The following is a 17,225-nucleotide window of genomic DNA, read 5'->3' as shown; positions in this document are numbered from 1 at the left end:
GGCCAGCAGCAGCATGATCACGTGCAGCACCAGCCAGTGGCCGCCGCCGCGGTCGCCGCCTCGTCGTCGTCGTCGTCCAAGGTGGACCGGCACTCCCTAACACTCGATCAACGGCGCGCCCTCCGTCGCTGGGCACACTCGCAGGCGACCCGCCCCCCGCACAAGGCATGCATCGAGTGGTTCTTCAACCAGTATGGCCTGACGATCAGCCAGTCGACCATTTCGCATTCACTGTCTCCCAAGTACGCCCGCCTCGACAACGACAACCAGTTCTCCGGCTCCCGCCTGCGCTTCGGCAACTGGCCCGATGTCGAGAAGCTCGTGCTGCTGTGGCACGGGCAGGTCGTCGCGTCCGGCCGGCAGCCCTCGAACGAGGAGCTCGCCGAGAAGGCCAAGAACATCTTCACCCAGCTGCCGCGGTACAAGGACGAGACGCCGCCCGAGTTCTCGCCGGGCTGGATCCACCGCTTCAAGAAGCGCTACGGCCTGCTCATCCGGCGCCAGCGGCGGCACGGCTCCGCGCCGAACCCGGCCGAGGACATCCCGTACCTCGTCGACGCGATCCCGCGCTTCATGACGGTCGAGGCCGATACGAGCCCGACGGCCATCCGCGACCAGGTGCTCAAGGTGGTCGGCGTGGAGGCCAGCCTCGCGACCTGCGCGCGCGTGCGCGACGAGATCATCCACCGCCTCGAGCAGCAGCAGCAGCAGCAACAGGCACAGCATCAACAACAGGCGCAAGAACAGCTCGAATCTTCACAACAAGCGCTCATGGCCGCGCCTACTCAGCCTCTGCCCACCACGCCAGGTTTGAACGGAGAGACGATGTCATACATGGAGACCGAAGACCCGGAGCTCGTACTACAGAACGCCCTGCGTGCTCTCCAACAGGAAGAAGCCGACGCGGAAGCGGAAGCCGCAGCGATACGCGAGGAGCGCTCGAGACAAGACCAGCAGCAACACCAGCAACACCAGCAGCAGCAACAACAACAGCAGCACGAGCAGCAGCACGAGCAGCACGAACACGAACAGCACGGCACGAGCGTAAACCCGGTGGCCGCGGCCAACGGTTTCAGCACCCCACAGCCCGGCCACGCGCGCGCGTCGTCACAACACCGCTTCACGCCAAGCAGCCACACAGCCAGCATGCACCATGACCCCTCGGCATCAGCCGCGGCGGCGGAGCTGCAGCTCACGCCCATATCCAACAACGCACCGGTGTCCAATACGGACCGGCCCGTCCGCTGTCCGTTCTGTGTGAACCAGCGCATGCTGCGGACCATCAAGGAGGCTGTGGAGCACATGAGCACGCATGTCGTCGTGTAGGAGGTCTGCTTGGAGGCATGGACATAGATGTGAATATGGATATGGGGCTGTTCAGCGCAGATTTGGGGGCTGGGTTGCTTGTCCAAACAGCGAGTGTTCTAGACGGTTGAGCCGGCCAGGCCGGCTCTTGTCGCGCGCGGAGGACAGAGAGAGAGCGATCGGACCGGCCGCTCTTTTTTCCGTGTTTCTGCTGGTTCCTAGGAGGGAGTTTTCCGGATTGCACGCTGCGCGGCACAGCTGGTGTTGAGGTGTTTTCGGCTTTTTGTGCTTGGGTTTGACGGGCGTTTTTGCTCGTGTGTAAGTTTCCATGCAGATACGTCCCTCTGCCGCTGCATGAGCGAGACCTTGGCAGTCTTGGTATGCCTTGTATTTGTAGACGCGGCGTGTTGCTCCAGTCGGTACCACGACCGGTACGCTTGCTCAGTCGTTATCATGATGATGATGACGACGATGATGATATGCATGACAGATGGCCGATTGAACGGCATTCACCAGAGAGGCAACGCATTTGGCACCATGTTTGCACTGTACTCTCAATAAACATTTATGTGTCCTTCACTCCGACTTTCATCAATCACACACTGCGCGCATCAGGATAACAATAATGGCCAGTGGTTTTTAAGAACTTTTTCTTCATTTTGTCACAAGATCACGCCTCAGTCCGAGTTCGCTTATGCGATCCTAGTAGCGACAAAGGCCTCGTTGTGAATTGCAAAAACACCCATTCTCTACGTGGATCGTACGCCCAATCGCGTTCATGACGCGGTGATGCCAGCCAACTATACTTCACAACCAACGGAGAAGCTCCGCACCAAAAGCCCAAGCAAGGGACGAGGGGAGAAGTTGAAGAACATAAGAAAAAAAAAAGAATACTCCCCAAAATGTGTGCTGCGTCTCCCCCTGGTGTGGATGAGACAAGGGGAGCATTCGCCCGAAAATTCTGAAGATGACAAGAACAGGGTATATGTGGGAAGAGAAGTGAAAAGAAAGGACATTAAAAGTCCACGAAAGTTCGAATGGTCGACACGTCTCACATTGAAAGTGCTCCCGTGCCAGTATATGCTTGAGATGGGCATCTCTACGCCTGTTCAACATAAATGACGAGCTTCTCGTTGTTGTCGAGCGCGTAGTTGAGGTCATTGTTGCTCATGAGACTGAGCTTGTCGTTGCTGCGCTCATCACGGTAGAAGAGCTGAATCTGGTCATTGTGTGACACCTTGGTCCGTTCCCGAATCTTCTCGTAAAGCTGGGGAAAGTTGGTGTCCGCTGGCACCCGAATCAGAAAAGTGTCGCCATTGAAAAACAACTTGACTTTGAATGCTGGTCCGGCGCCGGCCTGTGCCTGCGGAGCACCCATTGATGATTGTGACGGCTGAGACATCGAGGAGCCTTGTCGGTGCATTGGCGGCTGGCCGTTTTGTTGCATCTGCTTCGGCGCGGCTGATAATCCTCCGTAGCCTTGGCCACTAAGGTTGTTCTTTGATGACTGTCGTGAACTGCCATCTCGAGGAGAATCGGTTGAAGACCTCGAACCTCCTGATAACCGGTACTCGCCGTCTTGAGCACCATCGGTCTCATAATCACCTTCCCGGGGGGCGAAGAACTGCTTCACCAGGTTGCACCGAGAGATGTATTCTGGCTGACCGAGCAGGTTCTTGACATACATATCCAGGTTGTGCAGCCGACCTTCCGTGATCGCGTCTGTGACGTAGTTGACTGGCCCAGGCATATATGGGAGCGTGCGCTTCTGGGTTCCGGTGTTGCCCGCCTCGTTGGGGAATTCCGTCAAGAGCGCGATTTGAAAGTCGTAAAAGTCTTCATAATAGCGGGACAGCTCCCATTGCCTTCCGTCCTCCAGTGTCGTCTCAACCACGAACCAGTATTTGTCCTCGGCGAAGCAGTATCTCGGAATGCGGGCTGATATGGGTGCAAGAAGGTCTGATGCTGATCGCAAGCCATACTGTTGGCCAGGTTGTCCCTGCTGTGTGTTGCGCTGTTGCTGCTGTGGACTCTGCTGTTGTGACTGAGAACCGTGTCCTTTGATTAGCATAACTTCTTCACGAGTCCATTCGTGTGTGCAAAGTACTCACGTAAGGGTAATTGGGCTGCTGCTGGCTTTGTCGCACTGCTGCCTGCTGCTGAAGGCTCATGCGCTCCATGCCCTGCTCGACTCCTTGCTGTGCGCCTGGCGCGCCACCCACGTCAAATTTGCCGAGCGTGATACTGCTGTTCTTATACTCTGCAGTCATCTTCTTCCACTCTTCAACACGGGGAACACCGGCGCGCTTGATCGCATCGCCAGGGTTGGCCACGGCTTTGTCGGTGCCCATATCTCGGATTTCAATGAAGGACACAGGGATCAATCCGGGACCGCCAAGACGACCGATAGGTTTCGCAACAAACCACTCAGGGTTCGACTGGGCGATCACGATGATGGCCTCTCCAGCCTTGGCTTCTAACTCATCTGGGCGTTCCGCTTGGAAGTCATACATGACTATGCCGTACACCATGGAGCCAGTCTTGCCAATGGATTTGGAAACACGATGGCCGGAATTGGCCGGGGCAGCTGGGTTGGGTGATGCGACGGCTGCGGGCGGTGGCGACATCGGAAGTGGATTGGAATCAGCGAAGCCAGAGTCATGGTCGGGGATCTTGGGTCCCGACGTGCGCGGGCCTGAGTCGGACTGGGCGCTGTCCCTCTCAGTGCGGCCGAGGGCCTGGAAAAAGGCTACAGGGACGAGGCCGCGCGCATCTGGGAGCGCTGGGTTGCAGGCCTCGTACCAGTCGGTGTCATTTTCGCGACCGATAACGTGGAAGAAGTCGCCCCGAGAAAAGCTGAGTTCCTGGCTTTGTTGGGCCTCGTAGTCGTACAGTGCGCGAATCACCTGCACAGAGATTCATGTTAGAGAGCTGGGACTCACGCTCGGTGGTGGTGTATGCGCTCAGCCAGATGCAGTACTGACCTTCTTGGGAGGGACGATTGCGACGGCCGACTTTGGGGCAATGGACACCTGCGGCGTCTTGTCCTTGTCGCCCTTGATCGATCGCCTGAGGGCCTGCATCAAGGTCGGTTTGTTAGCAGCCGGGATTGCAAACGCGTCTGGATCTCGCGACGATCTGGAGCGGCGCCATGTTGCAGTCATGGCTTGGCGGCTGTGACGAAAGTGAGGAGCCAGCCCAGAGTCTGCGCCATCCGAGTCCCGCCGTGAGGGCTCGAAAAACGAGAATGATTCGCGCCAGGGAGGCATGATGATGATTGGCAACTGGTGGGAGTAGAGGGGTGCAAGATGCTGTGTCTGAGGAGCAAAAACTAGAAAAGAGAGTCGCGCACCTTCATTGTAGCAAAACCCAGGCGGAGGATCCGGGCAGTGTGTGACGAGCGGGTATGTTTAGAAACGAGAGGCCGCAGAGGCGGGCGGAGCGGGCTGGGAGGGGCGCAGCGCAGGCAGAACCAGCAGCAGAATTCTGGCACTGCGTCGCTTAGCTCGCAATTCTGGCGACCGGGAACCAGCTACAACCAGCGGTAATGACGAAAGTGGGTTCTTTGTCGGCTGCTGATTGACAGCAGTCGTCGGGGCCCAGGGACGGCACTCGGGTCAGCGAGCGACGAGGCGCGGTCTTGATTGTGAACAAGGTCCAGCAATGTAGAGAAGCCGCAGGGTCAGGCGTTTCCGAGGCGGACTGGCGACAATCGCTGGGGGAAGCGTGAGTAGGAATAATAGCTCAAGTCGGCCGCAGGGTTGCGAAATGACTCGATGGATACAGAGACAAAAATGGGGATTCAGCACTGAGCGTGGGGTGGGCAGCGCGCGTTGCTTTTTGTCTGCGCTGACGAGCGGCGAAGGCGACTCTGGCTAGAGACGGACCAAATGTATGTCCGGACGGTAGGAGAAGGCTGTGACCAAAGTCGCGAAGTTGCGGCTCCCAAGCCTACGGTCTTGTGGTTCCCCTTTCCTGGCGATGGAAGGCTCGTCTGGGCAGGTGCGGAAAATGGCAGTCGGGTCGCGTGGGTGCGCAGGGTGGGCGGACGCCGGCGGCGGGGTCTAGGATCAGTGAGATTATGGGCGCCTGGGAGCGGGGAGGGCGCGTAGACGTTGCGGGAGCTCGTAGGAGATGTCGCAGTTGTTGCTCTCGTGCAGGACGGGCTGGCGGGCAGAGGAGGGACGACGACGACGACGACGGCGGGAGCAAAGACTGGAGGAGAGGAATGGTTGATTACTGGGAGAAACGCCCGGCGTCGACAAGCGTGCCTGCGAGAGCTGGCGGGAGGGAGGCGAGAGAGGGGAGCCAGCTTTGAGGCGCACCTGCCTGCCTGCATCAATCAATCAATGCAGCCAGCGATGGTGGGACCGGGCCAGTCAGTGCTCGCAGCCGCCACTGCCCCCCAATGAATGACACGCACGCGCCGCCCTGTTGTATTGTGCTGCTGCTGCTGCTGCGGCTGCTACCGCCGACTCAAAGGCCCAGCTCGAACACGACGCCAAAGCCACGCGACACCTCGGCTGCCAGTACATAGACTGATTCACACAAAGAACGAGCAGCAGCAGCAGCAACGGATGCAGGGCTCGTCAACTTCCCTTTTCAGGCCCTTGCCCGCCCGGCCAACCGCCTGCTCTTGTCACTATCGAGTCTGACCTATCCCATCTGACTCAACCAGCACTTGGGCCGCAACGGCAGACGGGAAAGCCCCTGCGCTCCCTATGCGAAAAAGCAACCCGGCCAGCAGCAGCGGGGAAGTGCAGCCGGCGCTCCTCACAGCGCAATGGGTAGAATGGGCCATCCTGGGCCTAAAACACCGAGCGCAGGGGTCGCCCAACAGCCCTTGGTTGGTTAGGCAGAGCCCGCGGCCGCAACGGAAGAATGTGGTCAGAGTAGAGTTCACCCCTCCATCACGGCGCACGCAAAAAGAACGTTCAGCAGTCTCATTCTCATATCTTGCGCCAGCGCCAGCGCCGGGAGCGGAAGTCGGAAATATCCGACAATGTTTGTTGCCTGCAAGCAGCAGCCCATACAGGTCGCGCCCCTGACGACACCTGTCTGTGAAGTGCAAAGACATGAAGGCAGCGCTCGTAGAGTGCAGAGTGCCAGCGGCAATACCCGTGCCCAGACGCGGCAGAGACCGCAAGGAGGATGAACGTTTTCGAACAACCAGCCGGCGTCGCACTTATTCTCGAGCCTCGACTTTCGTTTCATTTACGGTAGTGGTTGAGCCGTGAGCATCCGCTAGGCCTGTAACATTGTCCAGGAGAAAAAAGGCCAAGAGGGGCAATCATGCAGGGACAGTGGAGTAGAGGAAGATACAGCTCGGGCATTCGACATTGGGCTGCCAAATACATGCATGGATGATCCCTGCGCGTGGGCTCCCAGATGGGCGCGCTACAAACATGGCAGTGGGGGTTGTTCCACAGGCTTGGACTCGGCCGCCATCCAAAAGCTGGGGCCGGCGGGCCAGGGCACCCATCCTCGACAGGATCGCAGGCAGCCGGCGTCGTCGACTAAGGCTGGAGCCAAAAGCCCAGTAAGAGCTGGATCATGGCGCCTGAGCGCCACGCGATAAATGAGAACGTCGCCACCCTGCGACGAGATCATGCGACTATTATGAAGGACGGAGACTTCCATGGAGCCAGTCATTGTCTCTGGGTTGATATGATACGCCCGGGCCGGGACACGGTCCCGCCGCTTGGCTGCGCTTTTCTCTCATCCAGATCGTACTGAGAGGGAATGACTCTACTACTGAGACAAAGTCAATCATTCCAGATCGGCGGAGCAATCCCGACGGGATCCGCCCCAGACACAATCTTGATGTCTTGGCAGTGGGCACCATCTTCGAAGCCGGTCCTTACAGACCCTTCCTTGCACACCACTTTCCCAATCGTGATCGAAGAGCCTTCAACCCACGAAGTTTTTCGAGCAATTCTAGCAGAGTCGCTTCCCCTGTCAAAAATTTCCCGGAGCCCAATTTGAGTTGAGACATGTGCTGAGAGGCGAGGGTGCGCCGTCAGTTGTCGATGTGGGCTTGAATCCATAGTGCTGAGTAGTGAGGAGAGTAAGCTCAACACCTCTGTCAGAATAAGGTACGTGGACGAAAACATAAGCCGGCAACCTTGACAAGTCGACCTACCGACGGAGACATAGCACCAATAATCCAACAGAGCCTACAAAGCCCCGATCAGTCTGACTGCCACGCCCCGGCCTAGCCTGTCCGGCCACAATGAGACAAGATACCGATGCGTGCCCACAACCCGGCCAGTGTTGATACTCGTTGAGATACAGCAGCATTAACGGGAGCTTCGCACGTCGGTCTATCAGACGGACTCCGGCTACGACATCGAGTAGCTAGCTGTTTTTCTGTCCATACACTTGTCTCTGTCGAGGTTCATCGTGGCAACATACCTGCCGACCACCACAGCATAGGCTACGAGGCAGCACGAGACACTCGGCTCCAAGTCCAAATCGTCATATCAACTTCTGGTGATCGTCGTCCTTGGCAGTGCCTCCACGCGTAGGCCTTGAGAGCTTAGCTCACCCACCCCCCTGTTCCATGGCACCTCCGGCTTCATGCAAGTCGTTCCGGTGTTGCAACCTTGCCGGGGCTGTCTGAAACTTGGGGTGACGTTCGACAGAGTCGTCAAGAACGGCTGACTACTCAGATATTGCGTCTCGCTGAGCTTTGTTCTAATCAGTGCACGGCATGACCGTTGTCGCAAACCAGCTACCAGCGACCACAGGGCCCGTGCCAGTACACATCATGGGAACAAAATGCCACCACTCCTGTTGACACACGCCTGGTTAGCTCGCCCAGCAGGCTTGCTGATGCGGTCGACCTTGCGGAGCGTGCCATTGTTCTGATACGTTGAAGCACTGGCAACAAAGGTCCACCTTCTCAGGCGTGTTGATGTCTTAGTCACTAGTGAAACCTCATTCCGAGCAGCCGACAACAACACACAGGTGATGACCATCCCAACGACATGAGATTTTCCTCTGAATAGCAACGCCAACCATGCTGGTGGCCTATGACCAGGCTCTAGATGATCGTTTCGTCCGTTGGCAGCTCGCGCTCGACAATTCCTCCACCCAAAGCACGCCAAAGGAATTACCTGGGCAGCAGTCCATGTCGACCTGCCCGGGCCAGACACGATCCGGTGACAGAAGAACCATGCGATGGCAACGATAGAGATTGAGAGCACAACCCAAGACGCGGGTGCGGGCGGTGATACCGTCACCACGAATGCGTCCCTCCAGCATCCCCGCCATATAGATGAAACGGTCGCGAGTCGCCGGTATATGTGTTCCCGCTATTACATGCAAGGTACAGACCATATTACCTGCCACTCCCATATTGCTCTTTGTCAACTTTGCCCTCCCTGAATCGGCCAGGGGGTTGCTTCCAGTGCAGTCAGGTCATCGTCCGTAAAGTGCATACGTCAAATGACCCTTGCCCGGCCGGCACTTCCATCATCCGTTGGGAACCCCTCCTCCCGCCCCCTCCCCCCTCCTGGTGTTCAACGTCATGCATCATCCGTCTTCGGCCCCCTCCAACATGGATTGGAGGCCTACTTTACCCAAGTCTCTACAACAGTTGAGAGTGCAACCAGGGCCCTAGCCCGTACGCAGGTAGAGTATACTGAGTGGGCTGCGGTTCTCGTCCGCCTGCGAAGAACTTCGCGCGACAGATTCCACATAGAGGAATTCTTTTATTTTTTTATTTTTTTTGCGTGACCTACTATAAATGTGACAAAGCCTAGCCCCGCGATTCGTCAACTAGGGGAGGGAAAAAAAATCGTGAAAATCTGACGTATCGCGAAGGTAAGGTGTGGCCAGGTGAAAAGAGTGAACCACTCTACGAGCCGGGAAGAAGCAGAGCAGAATGACAATCGTGAACTCGCGCTTTCGTCCTCATCGTGCCTGGAATCAAAGAGATAATGTGCCCGCACATTACACACTCAACCTAGGGCATTTTTTTTCTTTCACCGACAGCAGCCACATCGGGTGTAGTCCGAGTTACTTGAATGGGTGAGATTGATGTATGTTATTAGTAGGCTTCCTATCCACGAGTCGGTGCTGAGTGATAGTTGTTGACCGTCAACCATAATTGAAAGTTTTTTTTTCTTTTTTTCTTTTCCTGAAGGAAGATCAGAAATGTTGAAGCCACAACTCTGTCATCGTGATGGCTTGTTGTAATACCACTTCTCAAATCGCACGTCATCAACTTATGCTTTAACATGGAGTCACCGGTTACGATTCCAGGGATTTCATGGAAGATGGAAGAAAAAAAGTGAATTATGTTTCTAAAGAGGTGCTATGTAACTACAAAGCGCGAAGACGCGCGAAAAGACTGGTACTTTTGCATGATCGCTGTTCCCAGGGATGTCCAAAACTCCAAACACTGGCATTCGTTGTCGGCTACGGTGTGCTGGCATGTCGTCACTCGATGGGGTATCATTAGAAAAAACATTGAGCCGCTGGACCACGAACGCCGAAAAGCAATCCCCTGTGATCGTAAGGGAGCGAGAGGGACACAATATCCCCAGAGCCGACCGGGCTATATCGTGACTCGGACCGGTACAACGGGGCCGCTTCCACTTCTGCTAGAAGGCAAGACGTGCAAGCACAACCCCATCGTCGTACTAGGTCATGACCAATGGTGGTACCACTGGCGCGATGCTATGTCGACGGTGGCTGGCTTGAGGAGCACTTCGATCAGCCATTGTCCTCGAGCTTGTAGTCCATTTCGACTACTCGAGACCGCCGTGAGTCCAAGGATCAATGCAAGCCAAAGTTGGCAATTTTGTCGCCTGACTCGCTGCCGTTGAAACTGCGAACCGCATCGTGCTGGTACCGATATCGTGCTTAGGCTTTTCATTGGAAGGAGCAGGGCGGGAGGCGAAAATAAAATAAGAGGTCACAACGAAGCAAGTTATCAAATCTGCCCCTTCAAGTCGACGCGGCTGAAGGCCAAAGCTCGAGCTTGCTCAAAGAGTTGGCCGGCCTTGCCAGTCAAGAAGGCAATGTGGTCGGCCTTCTCTTCGAGTAGATGCTGTCCGTTGCAGTCGATGATGAACTGCGCAGCTTCAGCATCCGACTCGAAGGCGAGCTCTTCCGTAACATAGCGGAGTTTGACATCTGGTTTGAACCTGTAGACCGGATTAGTGACCTGGACGGGCTTTTCAGACGAAACGGGGTTGACTTACGCTTTACACATGCTGGTAAGAGCAGCGAGGCGCTCGCGCTTTACAAACATATCAATGAGATATGCGCCCATGTTAGGAACATCGAGGTACAACTGGAAGAATCTGTGGTGGTTACCCAGAGCGAGGGCGGAGCGCACGTCCAGGGCATGCTTGATAGCACGCTCTTCTTTTTCTGCTGAGGTTAGTTCTAGCATGGCGTCGTTCAACGCGCTGCGGTTGGCGGTGTGCAGGAAATAGAGAATGCGGTAGGCCTTGAACTCGATGTGGCTGCCCTTGATGCCCGATGCGTACAGGACGCGAAGCTGAGTCTGACACTGATTATACTCACCGAGATCCCCCTTTTCCAGAGCTATTCTGGCATGGATCTCATATACGGAAACAGTGAACTCGTTCCTGATGCGCTGCACAGTCAGGTCCTGGCGCAGTGATTTGAACTGGTCGCAGATGTAGGCGTAGTTGCCCTCTTTCCTCCACTTCTTCTTCAGCAGATCCAGGGTCTGACGCAAAATATGCTCCGGCCGAACATCCGCAGGTTTAGGAGCAGAGGTCAATCGCAGGTATCTCTTCTCGAGGGTCGTGTTCAGTCCTACGATAGGGCCGGCGCTGGGCTCTGGGCTGGGCGAGCGATAAGACGAGACATAGCCTCCATCACCACGACGTTGCCGCTTGTCCGTGTTCTTCTGGAACTTACTTTTAGCAGAAGCTGCGGAGTCGGTGGTTGGGCGCGAGATCCGGTCTTGGAGAGAGGCGCTCATCTTGTTGGCATTAGGCTTCCACGGGCTGGTCACGGAACTATTTGCGTTGGCAAAATCGGATGAAAGATCTGAAGAGGCACGTTTCTTGGGGTTGGAGACAGCCTGGAGAGCTGCGGCCGTGGCCTGCTCATACCCAGGTGGGATGTTCATCGTGGCCAGGATCGCCTGCTGCCTTTCGGTCTTGATCATTTGCTGAGGCAGTGGCATCAAATCCCAGTTGGTAGAAAGCATGGTGCCAGTGTCCTGGGTGTAACGGATGGTCTGCTTGAGTCGCGCCTCCATGTCGGCACGAGATACGCTGGAGTCGATGTTGGACTCCTGGAACGAGCGTTGGACATATCTACGGACGGAGTCGGGCCAGTCGACTTTCTGCTGCTGCTGGGCAGGCACCTGCTGTTCCGGGGGAGCAGGCATGGCGGGAGCGTTTTGCGAAGGGGCATTAGTAGGAGAGGATGCGTTGTACGTATATTGAGGTTGAGCTTGGTAGCTCTGGCCGAATGTCTGACGGACAGGCACGGCAGTGTAAGCGGTGTCTGTAAAGGGGTGGGTGGTCAGTTGAGAAATCACATGGGGCAACAGGGACAGAACTCACTCATCGAATAAGCATACGACGCGGCCGGCTGAGTAGCGGCGGCGGCAGGTGGTGCTGCCCAGGACATTGCTGCCTGGCTTGGATGGTCGATTGCGCGTTGGTAGCAGTAGGGCGGATCGTGCTCGCGACGTGGCGTGGCGGATATCGTGGCGATGACAAAGAGGTTAGCAGGAGGTGAGAGGCAGACAGTCGCGCGTGTTGTGACAGGAGAGGTTGATCGGGGCTGGTGATGGACTGCGAGCCTGCGTTGTGGAAAGAGGGGATGGAAGAGAGGCGGTGGGTGAGATGAAGAAACGCTGGAGTGTGGGTGAGGAGAGGCAAATAACCAGGCAAAGTGGTGGTGCGAGGTGGATTTTTGGCGCCGTTGGGCGTGATCAGGTGGGCAGGGTCAAAGTGCTTGCAAGTGTCCGGATTGGCCCTGGCGGTGGCTGGGCGCGGGCCCGAGGCAGCTGGCTGGCGGCTACGTTCCGGACACCTTGAGGCAGCCATGCATCGCTGCATGGCAGGTGGACGCCTGCAAGCGCGGACTCGAAGGAGCCCGGTGGGGCGGCGTCTGGTTAGAGCGCATCCTCCAGCTCCAAAGCTGGTCTTTGACGTGCACATCAACACAGCAACAAAGGCATACATGGGGATACTTGCTCTAAGGGGAGAATATACTTCAGAGCAAATAACCCTTTGTGTACAAGTGCCCGGAAAGAGTGGGAGCATGGCACTTTGGCCTGGCGAAAGGCTCTGCTTGCCTGACCTGGCGGGAGGATTTGGGCGATAGCGCAGCTCTCCACACCACCCCACGCGACTCTATCGCATACCTAGTCGCACCCATACATCGTTCGCTGGGTGCCGTCATATCACAATGCCGCCCTCCCATTTCCTGCATTCACTTGCTGGCTGCCCACGTCTCCTCATGCAACGTCGCCGACTCCTGGCACCGACCGGCATGACGAATGTTTCTAAAACTCATCGACCTCACCACCGCCTTGCGGCCTGCATACCTCCCCGATGAAGTCCTCCTTCTCGTCCAAGACAACGTGGGGCTCTACGAGGGGTGAGTGCCTCATCTTCGCAGCTTCGTTGCCCTCCGCCTTGCCGCGCACTGCTCCTCCGTCAGCGGTTACTAACTCGACTCCTAAACGCCCGTCTGCAGCAAGTTCAAGCTTCCCAACCAGCAGAATGGCCAGGTCTACCTGACGTCACATCGCATCTGCTATGTTGACAAGCAGGAGCCTCGTAAACACTCGGTCGGACTTGACCTTAAGGACATCGAGCGCCATGAGTTCTATGTACGTCTGTCCCTTCCCTGCCTGCAACCGTGAGGCTCTTCGTCGCTAGCCGGCGCTCCAGCCAACCGTGTACTGATCTGCATATCTACCACGACAGGCTGGCTTCCTCAAGTCGTCGGCCAAGGTAACGCTCATTCCTAGGCAAGCGAAGCGATCTTCCTTCCAGTCCAGGACAGCCACGAGCACGGCCATTTCGAGCCCCTCGAGGAGCAATACCGGCACTCCGTCCCAGGCCTCAGACTCTGGCTATCGAGCTCCGCAGCCGCCTAGTGCTCCGCAGGCCACGGCGGCGACCTGGGTCTGCACGATATGCAGTTTCCCCAACCCTGTCCCGTCCAACTTCGATCCCGCTACCGCGAACGTACACACACCGCTACCGCCATGCTTGGCTTGCGGCATCAAGCCCGCTCTCACACATGTCCTCAAAGCTGCGATTTCCAACGTCGCGAGCCGGCAGATCCCGTCTCCTAGCATAGCTTCGCCATCGCCATCCGTGCCTTCGTTAGTCACAACAGGAACTGCAGCATCTTTAGCAGACACCACCGACACTGGATCTCCACCGCCCGGTGAACTCCCACCGAGCCGAACGGCTTCGGATGGCGTCCACTGCCCCCGCTGCACATTCCTAAACCATCCGTCGTTGCTGTCGTGCGAGTTGTGTGGAGCACCTTTGGTGACGGGGGAACCACAGGTTCCCAATTCCGCACGCGAGCCGGTACGCGTCGACTCCCCGGGGCCAATGCTGACTGTAGGGAGCATCGCTGGCCTTGAGAATCCGGAAAGTGTTAAGATCTCGTTCCGAGCTGGAGGGGAGAAGGTGTTTTACGAGAAGCTCAAAGGCTCGCTTACACAACGGAAATGGCTCCTGCACGCGGCGCCGCCCGTCCCGGGCCGCAATGATGATGGGAGGTTCGGCGATGGCCGAGCAAGAGACTCTGGCGGGTCGGTCCGAGTTCGGTCGGCAGGCATCGCTGGTCTGGAGCAGATGGGCCTGGACAAACGCAAGAATACGGAGCTGACCATCGGCAATGCCTTCGAGGACATTGATGCGCTCATGGCTTCTGCACAGGAAGTGATCGCTCTAGCAAACTCTCTCGGTCGGCAACTTAACAGTGATGGCTCGTCGCCAGAGGTGGCGATGCTGGCAGAGTCGGTGAGCCAGCTCGGTCTTGTGACAACAAAGGACATTGTTGGTGGTGGAGGGGGATCCGGCTCCGAGTCACTTTACATCTCCGAACTGTCAAGGAACCTCGCAGAGTTCCTGACTGACGACGCGCGGGGCGTTCTGAAGAAGGCCGGTGGCATCGTCAGCCTCGTCGACTTGTGGGCCATCTTCAATAGGGCGCGTGGGGGTGTCGAGCTCGTGAGCCCGGTTGAGTTCGAGAAGGCGGCGCGCCTATGGGAGGATCTTAAACTGCCTGTGCGGCTGCGGACATTCAAGAGCGGCGTCATGGTGGTACAGAGCCGCGACCGGACCGACGAAACCACGATCCGGTCCCTTCTCGCGTGGCTGCGCGACCTGCACGAATTCCCACCCGACAAGGACGTGCCCTGGGACTGGCGCGAGTTTGGCCGTGGTGTCACCGCGCTCGATGCAGCAGAGCGCTTCGGGTGGAGCATCGGCGTTGCGGAGGAGGAGCTCGAGATGGCCGAAGAGCGGGGGGTGCTGTGTCGTGAGGAAGGCATCGAAGGTCTCAAGTTCTGGGAGAACTTTATTGACACGGAGGCGCGGAGGGCCGAGAGGAAACAGGCAGAGAAGCACGGCAAGAGAAGGGACAAAGCGTTGTCCGAAAGTGATAAACTCATCCAGGCGCTAAACGCTTCAGGTATATTATAAGGTTGGGAGCCCTTTTCCAAACACAATACATAGACTTGTTCTCCGGGTGACCGATTGTGCTCGTCAAGCTGGTTAAATGGTTGATTCTATATGAGAACACGCCCTGGATGGTGTGCAGATTGGGCAGCAGATGACTAGTCCACTACAGCTTATATTGCCTCTGACGGTTCTCCTTCCATCACTGTCTATATCCCGAGTTCCCAGAGTAAAGAGTAAAGCGCACCACATTACTTCCTGCATTTTTGATTAAAGACCCCTCACAAAAGCGTATCGTACAGAATCCGGTCTGGACGATCGTAGCCCAGGCAGCAAAAGACCAAAGATAGCGAAGAAAACCTCGGTCGCGTGACGCAAACCCTTTCATAACTCCCATAAACGCCATACGAGAACTACCAAAAAACAATCAAGGTCATAAGAGGCCACAGAGTACCTTTTGCTCATGAGTCATAAGCCATACTCTCGTGCCCAACCTTTCTCGGAAAGTGAACAAAAAAAACCTCCTTTTATCATGAAAGCCTCTCCATCAGGCTTCTGCGGACTTTTGCGTTGACCGTACCGCCCACGCCGAAAGCAGGCACGATGCGGCAGATGCGAGCCATCGAGCTGGTGAGCCAGTTGCGCCGGACCTGCGTCCAGCGGTCCTGCCAGGAGACCGGGCCTGCGTGGCCATTGGGCCTGTTATAAATGTCCAGGCCGAGGAGATGTACGGGTGTGCTGATGAGTTGGACGCAGGCCGGCGCCGCGAACTGCGCCATGGTCTGGCCCGATATCTTCTTTCGCAGCTCATTGCTCATCTTGGATTCGAAGACGGGGCCGAGAAGTGGCGGGACGTTGAAAGACGCGAATATGGTGAGGCAGTCGCGCAGTGTGAAGAGGGCGTAGGACGGAAGGCTGACTGGTCGCGGGGAGCCAGTCGCAGGGCCAAACATCTTGACGTAGACGGCGTCTTTGTATATGCAGAGGCCGATGTTGCTGGCGGAGCTGGCAAAGAACTTTGTGGTGCCCGATGTGACGAGAGTGGCCGGGCGGTTCTTTACAGTTGCTGTACAGGTGTCGAGGGTATTGGCTGTCAGATACGTGCCGCCGTACAGCATAACGATGAGAGCTACTGGTTTCGAGAAGAGCACTGTTTGCGGGCGGAGCAGTAAATTGCGGAACGATGACTTGAGCGAGTCGCTGAGTGTGGCCCGACCACTAGCATTCTCCATGATTGACCTACACACGTTTGCGGCGCTGGTTAGCCACATGGCAAGCCTACCTGTTAGACTTCACAACGTACCTATCTATTATTGAGATGACTGGCGCAACCATTGAAGCAGCACAGAAGGCGCTGACAAAATCGGTGGCCAGCCGGCCGCCAAGATTTTTGGTGTTCCATTGCTTCCGCAGCTCGTTGGCTGGGCCCGCCATGGCGTCCTTACTGGGCAGCGGCACGGGGACCTTGGACGAGGTGGAGGCCAAGCCCATCTCTGGTGGTGAGGCTGGTGGCGCTGGAGTCGTCGCAACGTCCTTCATCCCAGCTTACGAATGGCGAGCAGGACAAGACGAAGGTAAGAGATGCTTAGACGCTTAGACCACACAACGGGCGGGAGAAAAGGATGGGGAATGAAGGATTTCTGCTCGTGGATGCATTCCTATCGTGCTGAAAGCCTAGGTTTTCTTTAACTCGGTCCAGCAGAAAGACATGTACCCGGTTATGCGGTGTGCCGTATCAAGGCGAGGTCACGGCTTGACAATTGGCTGAACTAACGGAGACCGCAGCAGACAAGAAGACGAGTGCAGATCAGCAGCCAGGGCGTCGAACGTTGGTGCAGCAGCGTGGTCAGCAGTGGTCATGACAGACACCGAATGAAGAAAAGGAAGAGGCAAGACCGTCAGACAGGCAGTTCGCACGATGATGACCAAAGCACTGAAAGAATCGGCGACGTCGGGCCCGGGCAGCGTCCGAAAGCCTCTGTGCAATGCTGACAAGCATCGGAACGGGAACCCCAGCAATGATCCACGACGTAATCACGGACCGGCACACGGGGGAAAAAACGGAGCGGCTGTGATTGCACCCATTGGTGCAGTCACGCAGGCACATCAGCCCATTTGCAGGCGCGTCCCGGAGGCGTCCCTGTCTCCCCAGGCCCCGCCGACACCGGAGATGTCGAGCACAGTGTTTTAACCGTATGAGCACATATGAACACACTGTCTCTGCGTGCACCGTGTGAGACCCACGTTCACGTTCGGACCCTACGTGCA

General features: G+C 56.8%; 4 protein-coding genes across 4 annotated transcripts; 1 reads left to right on the top strand and 3 right to left on the bottom strand.

Moving 5' to 3' along the window:
* Positions 1-2,404: 2,404 nt before the first annotated feature.
* Positions 2,405-4,388, bottom strand: B0I36DRAFT_373014 (uncharacterized protein; the record flags this gene model as incomplete). Its single annotated transcript, XM_046160157.1, has 3 exons — positions 2,405-3,349; positions 3,417-4,211; positions 4,290-4,388. The coding sequence occupies 3 exons, from the start codon at positions 4,386-4,388 to the stop codon at positions 2,405-2,407; spliced, it is 1,839 nt and encodes a 612-aa protein (XP_046015732.1).
* Positions 4,389-10,246: 5,858 nt separating this feature from the next.
* On the bottom strand, positions 10,247-11,931 carry B0I36DRAFT_238925 (SAC3/GANP domain protein; the record flags this gene model as incomplete). The annotated part of the gene is made up of 3 exons (XM_046149656.1): positions 10,247-10,460; positions 10,518-11,805; positions 11,865-11,931. The coding sequence occupies 3 exons, from the start codon at positions 11,929-11,931 to the stop codon at positions 10,247-10,249; spliced, it is 1,569 nt and encodes a 522-aa protein (XP_046015731.1).
* An 877-nt stretch (positions 11,932-12,808) lies between these two features.
* On the top strand, positions 12,809-14,981 carry B0I36DRAFT_360974 (EAP30/Vps36 family-domain-containing protein; the record flags this gene model as incomplete). The annotated part of the gene is made up of 3 exons (XM_046158416.1): positions 12,809-12,909; positions 13,009-13,144; positions 13,242-14,981. 3 exons carry the CDS (start codon positions 12,809-12,811, stop codon positions 14,979-14,981), a joined length of 1,977 nt encoding a protein of 658 aa, XP_046015730.1.
* Positions 14,982-15,487: 506 nt separating this feature from the next.
* B0I36DRAFT_239117 (uncharacterized protein) lies at positions 15,488-16,391 on the bottom strand (the record flags this gene model as incomplete). Its single annotated transcript, XM_046149667.1, has 2 exons — positions 15,488-16,196; positions 16,261-16,391. 2 exons carry the CDS (start codon positions 16,389-16,391, stop codon positions 15,488-15,490), a joined length of 840 nt encoding a protein of 279 aa, XP_046015729.1.
* Between the last annotated feature and the right edge of the window lie 834 nt (positions 16,392-17,225).

The sequence above is a fragment of the Microdochium trichocladiopsis genome (genome assembly GCF_020744255.1).
Source record: "Microdochium trichocladiopsis strain MPI-CAGE-CH-0230 chromosome Unknown B0I36scaffold_3, whole genome shotgun sequence".
Taxonomy (NCBI): Eukaryota; Fungi; Ascomycota; class Sordariomycetes; order Xylariales; family Microdochiaceae; genus Microdochium; species Microdochium trichocladiopsis.
This window is presented reverse-complemented; position numbering and strand designations above follow the sequence as displayed.